At 46.4% G+C, this 16,037-nt stretch overlaps 1 protein-coding gene across 1 annotated transcript; it reads left to right on the top strand.

Annotated features, from left to right (window-relative positions):
- The first annotated feature begins 278 nt into the window (after window positions 1–278).
- On the top strand, window positions 279–9,147 carry LOC147662939 (transcription factor Sox-9-B-like). The gene is made up of 3 exons (XM_086950782.1): window positions 279–1,192; window positions 4,234–4,487; window positions 6,461–9,147. The coding sequence occupies exons 1-3, from the start codon at window positions 759–761 to the stop codon at window positions 7,210–7,212; spliced, it is 1,440 nt and encodes a 479-aa protein (XP_086806908.1). The 5' UTR covers window positions 279–758; the 3' UTR covers window positions 7,213–9,147.
- Window positions 9,148–16,037: the final 6,890 nt, after the last annotated feature.

The raw sequence follows: 16,037 nt of genomic DNA, 5'->3' as shown, positions 1-16,037 counted from the left end.
AGCTCTCACATCACCCCACCTCCGCTGCACTCCAGAGATCCTGGGCCTCCCACCACCCCACCTTCCCTCATTTCGTAGCTCCCGGTCCGCCTCCAGTCCCACCTCTCCTCGCAGAGCCCCAGCCCTCCTCCTACGACACCTCCCCTCTGCTCCAAGTCCCCCTCATCTCCGAAAGGAAACCCGCACCCAATGAGCAGCGTGCCAGCCTTCGAAGCCCTGCCCCGATTGGCCGAGAGCTCATTTTGGAGGCTTGATATAAGAAGCGGGTGCTGGCTGCAGAGGGAGAGCTGCGGAGCAGAACTTCTGAGGAGAGTCGGAGGAGCCAGAGGCACAGCCAGGGATTTCTGTCCTCAGCAGCTGCAGAAGTGACGCGCGCATCAAGTGGCCCTTTGCAGAACTTAGATAAGAGAAGGTGACAGCGGCGCTGGGGCCGACGGTGCGCTCTTGGTTGCTGATACTGCGCCCCCATCACGCCCCTGCACCCCTTCTCAACAGAGACTGCTGGGCGAAGACCTTTCACTGAGCTGAGCCCTCGCTATATTTAACTGGGGCCCAGGTCCCCCTCCTCTTGCGGTTCCTGAGCTCACCTGTGCTTGCACCCGTCTTCGCTGCCAGGCATTGCATCTGCATGCCTGTGCAGACCCTCGCCAGAGACTGTCGCGTGCAGAGGTTGTGCAGGGCAGAGCAGCGCTCCACTCTACTATAGACGCTTCTCGCCGCTGTTCCTGGGCGCACGCCGCTTTCCTCCTACCCCTCGCATGAATCTGCTCGACCCCTTCATGAACATGACCGAGGAGCAGGAGAAGTGTCTGTCCGGAGCCCCCAGCCCCTCCATGTCCGAGGACTCGGCGGGCTCGCCCTGCCCCTCGGGCTCCAGCTCGGACGCCGAGAACACCCGGCCCCTGGAGAACGGCTTCCCGAAGGGCGAGCTGCAGGAGCTGAAGAAGGAGAACGAGGAGGACAAGTTCCCCGTCTGCATCCGCGAGGCGGTCAGCCAGGTGCTGAAGGGCTACGACTGGACGCTGGTGCCCATGCCCGTGCGGGTGAACGGCTCCAGCAAGAACAAGCCGCACGTCAAGCGGCCCATGAACGCCTTCATGGTGTGGGCGCAGGCGGCGCGCAGGAAGCTGGCCGACCAGTACCCGCACCTGCACAACGCCGAGCTCAGCAAGACCCTGGGCAAGCTCTGGAGGTGAGCGCGCGAGCGAGCGGCTGTGTGTGCGTCACGCGCGCTGAGGCGGAGCGCTGTGGCTGGCTGTGCATCTGGGCGCGTGCGGAGCTGCTGGGCTCTCGAGATGCTTCTGTGCGCGTGCGGCTTCTGGGCGCGTAAGGAGCTTCTGTGCGCTCGCGGTGCTTCTGGGCGCTCGCGATGCTTCTGGGCGCTGTTCATCAGAGAGAAAAGTCTCGTGGAAGAGTTTGCATTGCATGGTTGAGTGTATCGAATCCCGGGACTGCTTTCCGAGGTGTTAGTGACAAACTAGCAGTAGACTGGAGCGCTGACTGCCCTAGAGCTCTGCAGAAAGGGGACTAGGCAGGGGGAAGTGATGCATAGAGCGTACTTCTGCGCAAGCGGTAGTCCCAAGGGTGGGCAAGGGGTTGTCCTTGACATGGCGCGCTGGCGAGAGGCGCTGGGGGCATGGGCATGGGTACACTGTGTCCTGCTGACTTGCCCTGGGCGGTAAATGCACGAGGAATGGGGGCAAGGATCAAGGGGCCGCCGCCCGGAGTACTTACCTCTGGCCAACGGGCTTAGGCTATGCTATGTGTTGCTGGTTATCACTGTGGGGCAAAGGTTTCAATTGAAGGTTTTGTCTACCTGAAGTGTGGGTTATCCGTGATCAGTGTGCATGTGTGATGTGGCGAACGCACTCAAGGGCATACGGAATTTTTAGTATAAGGTCGCACGGTATATTTCACCGTTGGTAAATGAGTTTTGTAAATGTTGCACGAAGACAGATAGATATGTATCACTTATCAGAGGTGTCCGGGAGTCAGAGCTGGGTGACAGTAACGATATTACACCAGACGGGTTGAATGGCTGAATACACACATGCATAGAGAAGGGGCGAGGACTTGGAAACGAGCTATACCAGACGTTCACTATGCTTGCATGGTTACTTGAAGAAAAGTGACGTCACGTAACCTCTGCTGGAAGCAGGGATTGTATTTTATGGGAAGGGGGTCTGGTTTCCAGAAAACCTCCAGTGCGGTTGGGTGAACTTGATTCTCACCCTCGCTGCTAGGCCAGTTTCTCGCAGGACTGGTTGGTGGTTACATCTGTTTCAGGGGAGGGTGGAATAAACTTCCTGCGGATTCTGGTCCCAGTAAAAGGCGGGGGACATTACTGCCGGGACGAGATGCAACCTCGCTTTCTAGGCTGCCTGGGGCAGTTGGTGATTGTGTTTAAAAGACTTTGTTTAGGTCACAATGATGACGTTTTTGTGCCACATGGTCACTGTCCCACGAAGTGCTATTCGGCACTAGCGAGCCCCTCTGCCACAGTCCGGTCAGCCCGTGAGGGCGCTGAAGCAGCGAGGTGGGAGGGGGTGCGTCCATGGAGGAGAGAGTCTGCCCCCTGGATTCTACTTGTGTCTTTGAGTTGGCGGGATATGTCGGGCCGCCGAGAGGCGCCCTCTCTCTCCCAGAGTGATTCTCACATGGTAAACGCGGGGCTGCTTCCGCGCTGCTGACGTGAGAATGCAGCTGGCAGGGCCCTGACGCGAAACTGCTGCCACAGGGCTCTCGTTTGTGCGCGCCTTACTTGTGCTTGCAGTGGAACCCCTTTGTATGTAATCTCATATGAGAGATACTCGGGTCACAAGCACAATGCAGTCACTTGCAGGCATTACAATGCAAAGCAATGCACACTGCCACCACACTTCTGTTGTCTGCGCTCAAGCCCACTCTGCAAACATATGTGTGGCGTGGGTTACTAATCACGTTCAATGCACCCAACCCCGTGCAAAGATGTCTTAACGTCACTGTACCAGCCCTCTCTGTGCCGCCCTGTCACTGCAAACCTCGTGTGTGCACTATGCGTGCTGCTGGTGCACACAAACCTCGTGTAGATATTACTGCAAGGTCAACACTGTGTGGGTGTCAGTCGTGCATATGTATGCATCCATACCGTCGTTTGTGTGTGTCTTGGTTAGTCCTGTCTGGTTTTTGCTGTCTGTGGGTGTCATGTGTGTTTCAGCCATGTATTTGCGTGCTAACTATGCATTTGTGTATGTATACCAGACGTGCATTTGTTTCAGTGCACTAGAGCTCCGGCAGTACCCCCGGGTTAAAGACAGCCGGAGTGACATCACTTTAGAGCTAGACTTGCTTCACTTTAGGGCAGAGTTTTGGAGTTTGCGTGTGGCTGTGTATGAGTCAGCTGCGCTTCTTTTTGGGGTATACCTGTTATACTCTCGGAACTGTGCGAGTGCGATACATGAGCAGCGGCACTGTAAAGGCAGACGCTCAGCCACAGCCAGGCATTGGCTCAGGCTCAGTGTGTAGGAGGGGGGGGGGGGGGGGGTCGTGGCGGAGGTAGGCAGTCCGCACTTCTCGTGCATATATTAATTAAGAACTCAGCACTAAGAATGGAAGAAGCGCACGCCCTGTCTTACGCTGCAGACTTGTATGTGACGAGGGTCTCCAGGGCGAGCGGAGACCGAGCGTAGTGCTTCGAAACCACACCTCCCGCTGCCAACCCCGCACTTGCGACTCAACGGCTTCCTCGTGGTTACTTTTATGGCATTGTTTTGAATGCCCCCTCCACTCCCTGCAAAGCGGTGGAGGCGCCGTTCAGCCTTTAAACGGGTTTTACGGCACCATTGCAAAATACTTCCCTGTGGAGTTTGAAAGATAAATACTAGAACGAAGTCGGCGCGCGTGCACGTGTGTGTCGGAAGGATTAAGGGGCATTTGTGTTCGAGGGTGCAGATAGAATTAAAATAACAAACACTGGGAACAAACAGCCTTCAAAAGTTACCCTTGTTTCATGTAAGTTAGCCGTGCAGCGCTGCATGCTGACGAGGCTGTTTCAAGGCGCCGGAGAACAGAGCATGTAATAATGTCTGTGTAACTATGGGCAAGCGGGCAGTGGGGGAGCATGTTCTAACTCGTCTGCGTTTGCTATCTGGAGTGTCCTTGGAGCTCTCGTACCACGGACAGTGATGCTTTGCTTGCTTTTGTAGCGCCCACCAGCGGTCAGCTGACCGGTCCGCTCTTCTTGTTTTCCCTCAGGTTACTGAATGAGGGGGAGAAGCGCCCCTTTGTGGAGGAAGCCGAGAGGCTTCGAGTCCAGCACAAGAAGGACCACCCGGACTACAAGTACCAACCCCGCAGGCGGAAGTCTGTCAAGAACGGCCAGTCGGAGCAGGAGGAGGGCTCCGAGCAGACGCACATCTCTCCCAACGCCATCTTCAAGGCGCTGCAGGCCGACTCGCCGCACTCCTCTTCCGGCATGAGCGAAGTGCACTCGCCCGGGGAGCATTCTGGTAAGGAAGACTCCTGCTTCATACATGTTCACGTCTCTTATGTGTCCCCACAGAGGTTCCCCATCGCTTCCAAGTCATTCACAAACTTAGACGCACCGCCCACCCTTCAGACGCTTCTCCTGAAAACGTCCTGACTATTTGAGTTCCAAGTTTGTTTTAGTCTTCCATCTTATTTTAAAGGGCATTCAACAATATTCCTTGTGCTTCCTGAATAGTTCCTTATTTCTAGCCACGCACCACTGCGTGAACAGTGGCTCAAACATCATAAAGAAAAGCCACAAAAGCTTCATTTGCATGCTTGTCGGCATTCGCCGTCGTTCTTTAAACATTGCTAACCCTTATCCTCCCTTCCCAAACGTTTTTCTAATTCCTCAGCTTATTATACGGTTGTCCAAGCTTTGACATTACTTCTCAATAGTTCCAAACGTTTCCCAAAAGTTTCCAAGCTTCTCCCATTTTTTTTCAAGCCTTCACAAGCTCATCCCAAATCCTCACAGCTGAAGTTGCTTTGGGTATTATTTTTAGGTCATATCTAAGGCCCATTAAAGTAGGCGTGGAGGTGCGTCCGTTTGTAGATGGCCTGGGGATCTCTGACACTTGTGGGGCCCTGAAAGCCGGGCTCCTCTGCACACCTTCAACCCCCTGTGGCGAAATAACAAATCGCCCTATTAACCCTTGACCCAGTTGATACCCGCCCTCTTGGACACCTCTGTCACTGAGCCCGATTTACATTCCAGCGAATGGGCCGCAGTGGTTTGATAACGCCTCGTTTCCAGAACGTGACTAGCTCACAGTTCACCTCGTGCAATTATGGTTTTCCAGATATTTCAGTGCCTTTTTAAAATTAATATGAAGGAGCACATCTGTTTTCGTATGCTTAATGGCATTGTATACCTTGCAGAGAGTGTGTTGTATATGTGGGGTGGGCAAAACCAATCGGAAGATCACGAAAGAACAGCTGTTGAATGTCTAAATTCTTGGCAGCTCACATCCCCTCCCTAGCCCCAGTAACACATCTACCCTCTCAACCCACCCTTACAGTGATTCCGCAGGTGGTACCCTTCTTCTCCACTCATCTCCATGATACACCCCGTGTCCCTCATCCTTTCGTCTCCCTTTACGTCCAACACTCTGCTTGTGTCCCCCAATGCCCTTTCATTGCCACCCGCCCGAGCCACACCACGCCGTTCCTCGTGGGTCCACCTCTACCTGCACACATTTGACTCCTGTCCCAACTTGTTGCCCCTTCTGCAAACACCTTTGTTTGCCTCCCCTCCACATTTTTAACCCCTCACCTCCCCCTACACCCCACTACTTCTCTTCTCATGTTTACTCCTATCCCTCGTGGTGCCCCTCCTCCCTCACATTTGTTTGCGCCCCCCTCCCCCCTGCGTCCCGCTAGCCCTCTCACCCGTTCTGCCTCCTCCACCATCTTGAGATCCACACCTCTCCATCATGTTCCCCACTTTCCACCTTTACTCCTGTCCCTCATCTACTTCAATCGCCCCTTTCGCCTCCCTTGCTCCTTTCCTACTCCCCTCATCACTGGATCGATACTTTTCCACTCCCCTCACCACTGGATCGATACACTAATTTCTCGACATGCCCACCTCCCCATGCCCTATCTTTAGTTCCACCCCTCTCTTTGTGCCCCCAAAGCTTCCTCTCGCCATCTTTAGGTCCACCCCTCTTGCCATACCCCTCACCACCCCCTTCACACCTCTGCCCCCGTCTTTCCTCCCGTGTCTCCCCCTACCTTCAGTGACTAAATGTGATCTCCATCCAGTACAGAAAAAAACAAAAAGGAAGAATTATTTTTAAAAAAATGTTCACAAATGAATATATATTTTCTCTTGGGGGCCGAGGCCATTATGTTAAAGTAGCAAAAACAATAATACGTACTGAAGCAAATTATTGTATTATAGAAATAAGCAGTCGTGCTTAATTATGTTTTTTGTTGTTGTTTCTCTTAGGCCAGTCCCAAGGCCCACCTACACCACCCACAACCCCAAAAACCGACGTGCAACCTGGGAAGCCAGACCTGAAGCGAGAAGGGCGCCCCCTCCAGGAGGAAGGGAGGCAGCCTCCCCACATTGACTTTGGGGATGTGGACATCTCGGTGCTGAGCAGTGACGTCATCTCCAACTTCACTCCCATCGACATCCAGGAGTTCGATCAATACCTTCCGCCCAACAGCCACCCAGGCGTGCCCGCGACTCACGGGCCGGCGGGACCAGGTACCTACACCAATAGCTATGGGGCTGGCAACACAGCTGCTCCCCAGCCTGGTGGTCCAGCCCATGCCTGGCTGGCCAAACAGCAACAGCAGCACACGTTGACCACACTGGGAAGCGAGCAGAGCCAGGCACAGCAGAGGACACACATCAAGACGGAACAACTCAGCCCCACACACTACAGCGAGCAGCAGCAGCACTCACCCCAGCAGCTGAGCTACAGCCCTTTCAACCTGCAGCACTACAACTCTACCTACCCTACTATTACACGTGCTCAGTATGACTACACCGACCACCAGAGCTCCAACACCTACTACAGCCATGCTGCTGGCCAGAGCTCCAATCTCTACTCCACCTTCTCCTACATGAACCCCACGCAGCGTCCTATGTATACCCCTATTGCTGACACCACAGGGGTCCCCTCCATTCCACAGACCCACAGCCCCCAGCACTGGGAGCAGCCAGTCTACACACAGCTCACCCGGCCTTAGATGCCTCAGACTCCTCCCAAGACTAATGAGACATGGAAGGGGCCATCGTGGTTGAGAACCATGTTGGAAGGTCCAAGAACTTGTCCTCTGCACTACAGCTTGGGCTCAGAAGAGTGGTCAGACGAGCATTCGAAGGGGATTGTTGCCCCCTCAGGATCAGGTGGACTTGGTACATTCCAAGGGACATCTCAGAAGTGAACTGTGACCTTTGGTCAGAAGAAGACTGGAACGGAAGAAAATGATGAGTTGGGATCAATAGCTCATTTTCAAGCGTTTTGTTGGCCTTATAGAACTTTTTTGTAATTATTTTTTATATAACAGCAACTAAGGAAATCAAAAGAGAAAATCCTCTGTGAGGAATAATTTCCATTTGAATGCCATGGGTGTAATTCTGCAGACAAAAGTCAAAACTGCTGCAGGAGAAAAGTATCAGGCTCTGTCTCTGAACCCAGCCTACTTGCAGCCTCAGGCCCAGCCTTGCTTCTGCTGAAACGGCCTTTGTGTGCAGAATTAAATCCACACATTGTAGTATATACTGTGTATGTTTCATCACTTTTTTTGTGAAGAATTCTACATTATTTTTGGGAAATTCTTTTAAAATGCTCTTATTGCTCTCCCTCAATACAGCTAAACTCTTTCCTCCTGGTGCTGTATACCCAGCTTTCATGCAATCGAAGGTATTTTGTACAACTCTTTGCATTACCTGAAAAAGCTAACCTTTGTTTTGTTTAGCTTTTGTTCATTCTGTATCTTGTGACGCTGAATGGGATATTGCCTTGAGAAAGAACTTTTGGATGTAGCTTGTTGGTTTCTGGCCAGCTCTGGCACAGTAAAGCCGCAAAGAGTATATAGCTATAGAAATATATTTTCTAAAAACAAATCTCTAAACACCAGTAGCCTTATGGGGGAAAGACGTGCTTTACATAACACTTAAGTGACCTTTGAAACTTTGGCACTGAAGGGTGGTCAGTGGACGTATCTAGGCGGGAGATGGCCAAACCTGCCATCTGGAGGCTTGGCACAGACCAGCGAGCCACCAGCTCACCACTCTGTGTGGGCACCATGTGCACAACAGATGGGGAAAGTGTCCTTATACTGTCAACACTCCCCTCCAAGTAAGACATCCCTGCTCACCCATGAAATATTCACCACATGTACATTATTTATTTTGTACTAAACCATATCGGTAACGTTTTTTTTCTGGAAATTTGCTAACAACGTGTCTTCAGATATCGACATGTTGCCGGAGGGTACTCTGTTTATTGTTAAATTATGACTCAGTTGTAAACTGTTTTTTTATTTATCTCCATTCTTCTTAAATGTGTCATTTGTTTGTTTTATTTGAACCTGCTTCCCTCTTTCTTTCTACAAACACTTTCCTCCTCTGTTGAAAAACGAGGTGTATTTTTGATGGGTGGAATTTAACGGATCCAGCACACCCCACTGTATTGCTTCGACTTCTCAATTGTTTCATCAAACTAGCATCTGCACAGAACACTCTCTCCACCCCATTTCCTCAAAACCATATGCTGCAATGCCCATGCAAAAGAAAACGAAATGGAAGCGTTCTTTTTTTTAATTAAGAATACAGATCGTGTGCTAGACTTGCTTCCCTGTAGCTGATCATTTCAATCACTGTTTTAAAAGAGATCAACATATATTTTTCTTTACAAAATGCACACTTGCGTTAACAGTGGTAGGGATTCGGCAAAATTGAACTTTAAAGCACTCTTTTATTGTGTCATTTTTCATTTCTAAGTTAAAGCGCCCTTTCTTTTATTTTAACGTATTTCTTTAACTTAAAAAAGGTTTAACTTTGAAACAATATTTCTCCTCCGTAGGCGAGGTTTTTTTTACAAAAAGATATTTTTGTGAAACTTACCACCTTTTGTGTATTAATGTTTTGCAATAAATATAAATTGTATCAAAATAAAATGGCAAACGTCTGATCTTTGAGTGAAAGCTGCAGCATTTGAGTTGGTGAAATGTTTGCTTTGATGATTTGATGTAAATTAATTTTTTCAGGTTTCCTAAACAACATATAAGCTGGTGCCCCCACAGTGCGGACCAACACTGAGGCACTGTAAGCCAGTTTAAATTGCTTTAGTAATGAAGTCAGACTGTTTTTATGAATTTCTTCACAAAGTTACATCTTAAAATAACCTGAGCTAGGCACGAGCAGCTGCGGTCGGTAGTGGGAGTACCTGCGGGGGGGGGGGGGGGGTGATGTGGGGAGGGGCAGGGTGGGGGGTAGTAAGCTATGGTTTACGTAGGTTTACAGGTAAGTAAACACATTAATAAATAAAACGAATTTCGTTGCTCGCACTGCATCGCAATTGGGGATGCAGTGCATGCAACAAAATTTGATTTATTTATTTATATGTTTACTTACGTGTAAACCTCCATAATCCATAGTTTACTACCCCCCACCTTCCCCTCCCCCTCCTCACGTCACCGCCCGGCAGGTACTCCCACTACAGACCGCGGCTGGGCACGAGTACCGTGCATTGAAGTGTAATACAAAAATTAAAAGGAAATTATCGCAGAAGAAACTAAGTAAAAAATAAAAGACTTACACATATGTAATTGTATTTATATAGCGTTTACTACCCCAGACAAGCCATTAAAGTACTTTTTGGCAAATAGGACACTACTCCGGAACCCAAAAAGGTTTACTGGGGAATTAGTATAGGAAATATAAATTAATTTGAGCAGTGGACATGTGAGTGTTAGTTGGATTGAAAAGGATAATGGGGGCTAGAAGACAGAAGAGTCTAGAAAGGGTTTATTGGGAGGTCTTAGTAGTAGGAGGTTTGGGATGAGTAAAGAGAGTTGGAGGAAGGAAGAGTCTGTCTCTAGAATTGGGTTAAGGAGGTCCTAGTCATAAAATTAAGTCTCAGATGAGTGTAAGGAGGGATGCACGACAGAAGAATTTAGAAAGGGCTGTTTGGGAGATCTTAGTAGTAAAATGAGGTTTGGGTTGATGCAAGGAGGGATAGAGGAGGAAGAGTTTAGAAAAAGTTATTTGGGAGATTATAGTAGTAGAATGGGTTATTTTGGAGAACAGAACAGAGTAGTAGAATGAGGTATGGGATGAGTCAGAGAATGGAGGTAGAGGATGTACTGAAAGATGTATAGGGCGAAACATAGGGTAGTGCATTGGAGAGACGCAATTTGTTTTTAACTGAGTAAAGTAATATATAAATACATAAGTACATGGAAGGTATACATGTATAAGGAAGGTAATATATTAAGATATACATTGTATTCAATAAACTCAAGACTTTCAAGTGTTGCTGTACTTTAAGTTAATTTATTTGTTTGGCTTTTTTTCAATAATTTAATAGTGAATCAATTTTAGATAAATAGTTATGATATAATTTACAAATTGTAATAGATAAACGGAGACCATAAGTATCTAATCAATTAACTTATATGAAAACTAAGCAATGACCTCTATACATGTTAAGCACAGAATAATATAACCATAAGTAATCTATAAATTTGTTAAACAGATTTAAAGAATATCTATATATTTATAAACTTTAATATTATACAAAGAAATACACATTTCTAGATACATATACAAATAATCATATAATCAAATTACACATGTATGTGCATTAAAGTAACAACAGAGATTTTGTAGTTAAGTGTCAGCAGCACTCTCCATTCAGAAGTGTTTGACTTCAGTTTTCATTCAGATCCATGTAGTGTAAAAAAAAGGTAACAAGCATGGGCAATGCTAACAGGTCTCATATGAATGCACTGTCAAGCCAGACCTGAAAATACAGGTAGGTTTATAACTGCCCTCCTCACTTCTTTGCTTCTGCCAGAGAAAACACCATCAATCTAGTTATCTAAGACACTTTAACAGCATTGCAGTGCCATGTGTGTGCCCCTGAAAGTTCAACCTTGAGCAGCTGGATAAATAAACAAAAAGCTCACATGTGTGAAGGCCAAGCACTTTTTTGTGGAGGCACACATTTTCAGCCCAATTGAAACATGTACTTCCAGCCCCCAGGGAAACAAAGCCCCTCTCTAGTGATGCTCACATAATGGTCTGGGACAGCTGCACTGTCAAGCCACCATAAAGTGGGCGAAAAAATATTAATTTCCCATTAAAGTTCCCTTGAAAAATGTTGCTCTCCACTAAGCCAAATCTGTTAAATTCACAACACTTGCCATGAAAAAATAATTAGCCAATAAAGCTTGCTTTTTAGGTTTGGCATATAGTGCAATTGTCACCCGACCTTATGTGATCAACCTGAAAAGGAGCTTTCAGGAATACCACAGAGTGGAACGTCTGCTCCACTCACATGTTGGTGAACAGGAGTACATGTTTTGAATGGGCAGAAGTTGTGTGCTTTCACAAAAACAGTGCTTACCCTCCAAAAGCTGAAATCATTAATTTATCTATCAAGTTATGTGAGCCAGAGCTGTTTATCAATTCTAGCTATTATGTTACAACAGAGCATGACTTTTAGGTCAAACTTGTCATTGCAATTCTATATATCTCCAAGATAATTGTGTTGTTTATTCTTTTCTGGCAGTAGAGCAGATGGGAGGGTGATAATTCATAGAAATGTGTTGCTGTATTAAAGTCCCAGCCACCTTCCCTTTCCATCATCAATGTCATACATACCTTAACATGGCACGTTTTGAGGGAATGTTTTTTTTCTTTTTAATTCCTAGTTTTAAGATTTAAGGGCTAGATAGACTTTACTTTGAATTCATTCTTTTAATTTGAAACATTACATTACCCATATCATATTTAGTTTACCTAAAATGTAGTACTTTTGTAAATTAAATTAATGTATTTATTTAATATACTATAATTTTAAATTACCCATCTCTTAATCCCCTAAACTCCTTATTCCTCTGTAATGATAACCTTTACTGAGTCCTTCACATTCTTTACTACAGCCTAAAGCCACCTTTCTCTGAACCCTAACACCACTTAACTACCGCTTAAAACTATTCAACTCTAAACACCTTCCTGCCCCTTACAGCTGCCCTTCATTTAACCATACATATTTTTACTACCCATTAACATCCCTGAAGCCCAAAACCCCCACTACTGCTTAACTCTAACCTTCTCAGAACTATACAAAATACTTACTATCCTTTGACATTGCACTTCCCGGAACCCTAAAAACCTAGTACTATACCTTAATACTACCAATTCTTGAACCCTATAAAGCTATTGGTAAGCTTTTCAGCTACGCTTCCATGAACCCTAAAAACCTATGCTACCCTTACCTGAACTGGATGAACTTACTGCCCCTTAATGCTATCCATCCACAGCCCCAAAATCCTCTTACTACTTCTTGCCATTACCATTCTTGGAACCTTAAAAACTCACAACTACCCCTTAATACTATACTTTCCAGATCTCTGCAAACTCCTTAACAATATCCTTCCCTGAACTCTGCAAACCATTTACTATCTCTTAATGTCCTCCTTCTCTGAAATCTGAAAACCCTAATTACCCCTTAACGCTATCTTCCTTTAACTCTAAAAATTCTTGCTCTTCCTTAATGATAAACAATTCTGAAACTTACAAACCATGACTACCCTTTAATGCTACCTATTTCTGAACCCCCTCACTAACACTCAACACTACTTTTCCCTGAACCCTAAAAATTGTACTACCTTTTAAAGCTAACCATCCATGAGCACTAGATAATGTTACTACCCCTCAACATTAACTTTCTGGGAACCATAAAAACCATCAGTTCCCCTTAACACTAGAGATCCTGAACCCTAAAAAACACCCCCCTTATAGCTATCCATTCCTAAACCCCAAACACCACTTGCTTTACCTTAATGCTACTCATCTTTAAGCCGTACAAATCCTCAGCTCTTCCCTTTACTGACCGCAGAAAACCTCTTAACGCAATCAGTCATTGAACCCTAAAACCCTTCATGCAATCCTTTGTTTGAATCCCAAAATCCCCTTAATGTCCCCTAATGGTAGCCATTCTTTACCTTAAAAAACATTACTGTCCGTTAAGCCTACCATTCCATCAGCCCTTAAACCTCTTACCACCCTTTAATGCCACCTTTCCAGGATGCCTAAAAACATAACACTACCCCTTAATATCTTCCCTGAACCCCAAAAAACCATGTCTATACCCCACAGCTACCATTCAGTGAGTCCTAAACCCCCATACTATCCCATGATGCTACCCTTTTCTACAATGGAAAACCTTACTAACCCTTAACACTACCCTTCTCTAACCCTAAAAACCCTACAATGCTATACTACTATCCTTCCCTTAAAAACTCATTACTAATCCATAATGCAGTCCTTTCCCACACTCCAATAATCTCTTAAAGCTATCCTTCCCTGAACACTAAAAACTCCTTTCTATTCCTTAATGCTACCCATCTCGAACTTTGAAAACTCTAATTATCTATTAATAATACTCTCCCTGAAAACCGTCACTACCCGTTAATGATACACATCCCAGAACCTTAACAATTCCTCCTCCTCTTAATAATATACATCCATGAACTTTAAAAACCCCTACTACCCTATAATGCTACACTTTTCAAAACCCTGAAACCATTTGTTAACTCTACTCTTCCCCGAAATCTGCAAACCCCTTAACACTATACTTCACTTAACCATAAAACCCCTTCATGTAACCCTTCCTGAATCCTAAAACACCTTACTGCCCCTTAATGACACCGTCCTTGAACCTTTAAACCACTTACTACCTGTTAGGCCAGGGGTACTCGCAAACATTTGCCCAGGGTCCGCAAAGTACGGTCCGTGATGTGACCCAGGGTGGCTGTGATGCCAGCAGGGTGTTGATAACGTGGTCTGGGTGGGTCAGGGAATGTGTAAAGAGCTCTATACAAATGTAAAATGAATGGGCAAGTATCTATTTGCAGTTTAATAAAAGCTTACTCGTTTATTTAACATTTGTTTCTGAATATAAGTGCTCAGGAACTAAACAGAAGCTTGTGCTGCTGTTCACCAGGGGGGCTGCAAGTAAAGATCAAGCAGGCCAAAAGCAGCCCCCAGGCCGTAGTTTGAGTATCACTGTCTTAAGCTAACCATTGATGACCCCTATAAAAATGTATTACTCCATAATTTTACTAATTCCTGAACTCTAACACGTTCATAACCATCCCTTGATTCTACTCTTTCCTGAACCCCTAAAAAACTATTGGTACCATTTCATTTTACCTTTACTTGAACGATTCAAACCTCCTAAAGCTACCCTTAACTGAACTCTAAAAAAGCTACCATTCCACAAACTTTAAAAAACTTTTTTTGCCTCTTAACGCTACCCTTTCCTGAACCCTAAAATACCTTAGTATTCATTAATGCTAGCCTTCTATCAGCTGGAAAACTTACTACCCCTAAAAGCATCCCATCCCTTGGATGGGATGCTTTTAGGGGTAGTTGGACGAGCACCACATTGTGCTGCTGGAAGGAGAGAGAGGGGCATGTTCCTTCCCCGCATTGGTGGCCATCTTGGAGTGTGTTCTTCCTATATATTACACTCATGGCCTGCTTTTTTACTCCATTTCCGCATTGTTGATGGTGAATATTCCCTATATGGCCTTGTATGAAACGACCTGCCTGAACGGACTACCGGCTGAGGTTTTTTGCATGAATCAGCCTGCCTGAACTGCCTTCCCTCTGAGGATTTATTGACACATATTGCCTCATTGGAGTTTGTTCTTCTGCATTTGTCCCACACATGGGACTGCTTAGTTTGCCCTATCACCGCATAGTTGGAGATGTCTCAGAGTGACGGTCCAGTGATGTTTTTGGAACGGATGACGCAAAATGGAGGATCACGAACTGAGCCACCATTTTATTGTTTCTTGTCCTCTTCCTCGGTCCGTCCGACTTCATCCTGCCGACTCTCAGACATTGTTCCTCAGCTGGACAGCCTTATCTCTTTCTCCCCCCCTAGACCCCCGTCTCTCCTGTCACCGATCTCCTCTCCCTCCCCTCCCTCTCTCTAACCCTTTGGATGTCTTATTTCTCCGTTCACTCTGTTGAAAAGTAATATACAATCGTTTTTAGCGTAATCGTTGTGAAAATGGAACCCTGAGTGAATTTTCTATTTTGCATAGTTACAACTCTAACCACTAGTATATGTAGTAGTTCTTTGTACTTAATATCACTAGTTTGTGATTCTGAGCTTTCCCATTTGCATCTCTCTCCTGAGTGACGCTACAATGTATACATTTCCTTTCAATTACCTGTATCTCTTCCTTGTTGTACTCTTTAATTCACGGACTCCCTCCCTTTGTCCTCCCTGACCCTTGCCTTTCGTGGATCCTGTCTTTTTCTGGATTGCTAATTTATCCTGGTATTGAATGTGTTTTCTTTCTGTAATTAATGCAATTTTCTTTTGCCGTTTGTTCCCCCTCTGTTGACCTGTCAGTTCCGACCCGCCTCCTAGCCCCCTGTCTCTTGTTGCCCTTTGACTTAGCACTCCTTCTCCCCTTGTTGGGGAAGGATCCAATAATCTTACTCTGGAGTCTCAGTGTTCCCTCTGAGAGAGTCCAAAGCGCTAAGGGAGCCACTCACAGTTGAGGCATGGTATGGCGCCCCTTACCAAAGCACTCCCTCTCCCCTTGTTGGGGAAGGATCCAGTAGGTAGACCTTGGAGTCTCAGAGACCCCTCTGAGAGAGTCAACTGCGAAAAGGGAGCCTCACGCAGTGGAGATGTGGGAATGATACCACTCGCACAGCACACCCTTTTCTGATCTCGAGTGTCACATCTATTAAGATTTTAAGCACGTTGTTATCCTTTCTATTATGATTTAGTCATGTTGAGTGATTATTTACT

Source organism: Lissotriton vulgaris, unplaced genomic scaffold (genome assembly GCF_964263255.1).
Source record: "Lissotriton vulgaris unplaced genomic scaffold, aLisVul1.2 SCAFFOLD_1202, whole genome shotgun sequence".
Taxonomy (NCBI): Eukaryota; Metazoa; Chordata; class Amphibia; order Caudata; family Salamandridae; genus Lissotriton; species Lissotriton vulgaris.
This window is presented reverse-complemented; position numbering and strand designations above follow the sequence as displayed.

Excerpts from the sequence above, each read along its gene's own strand:
- LOC147662939 (XM_086950782.1), top strand. The coding sequence starts at position 759 with ATGAATCTGCTCGACCCCTTCATGAACATGACCGAGGAGCAGGAGAAG. Across the intron at positions 1,193-4,233 it reads ACCCTGGGCAAGCTCTGGAG|GTTACTGAATGAGGGGGAGA; the intron begins GTGAGCGCGCGA and ends GTTTTCCCTCAG. Across the intron at positions 4,488-6,460 it reads CTCGCCCGGGGAGCATTCTG|GCCAGTCCCAAGGCCCACCT; the intron begins GTAAGGAAGACT and ends TGTTTCTCTTAG.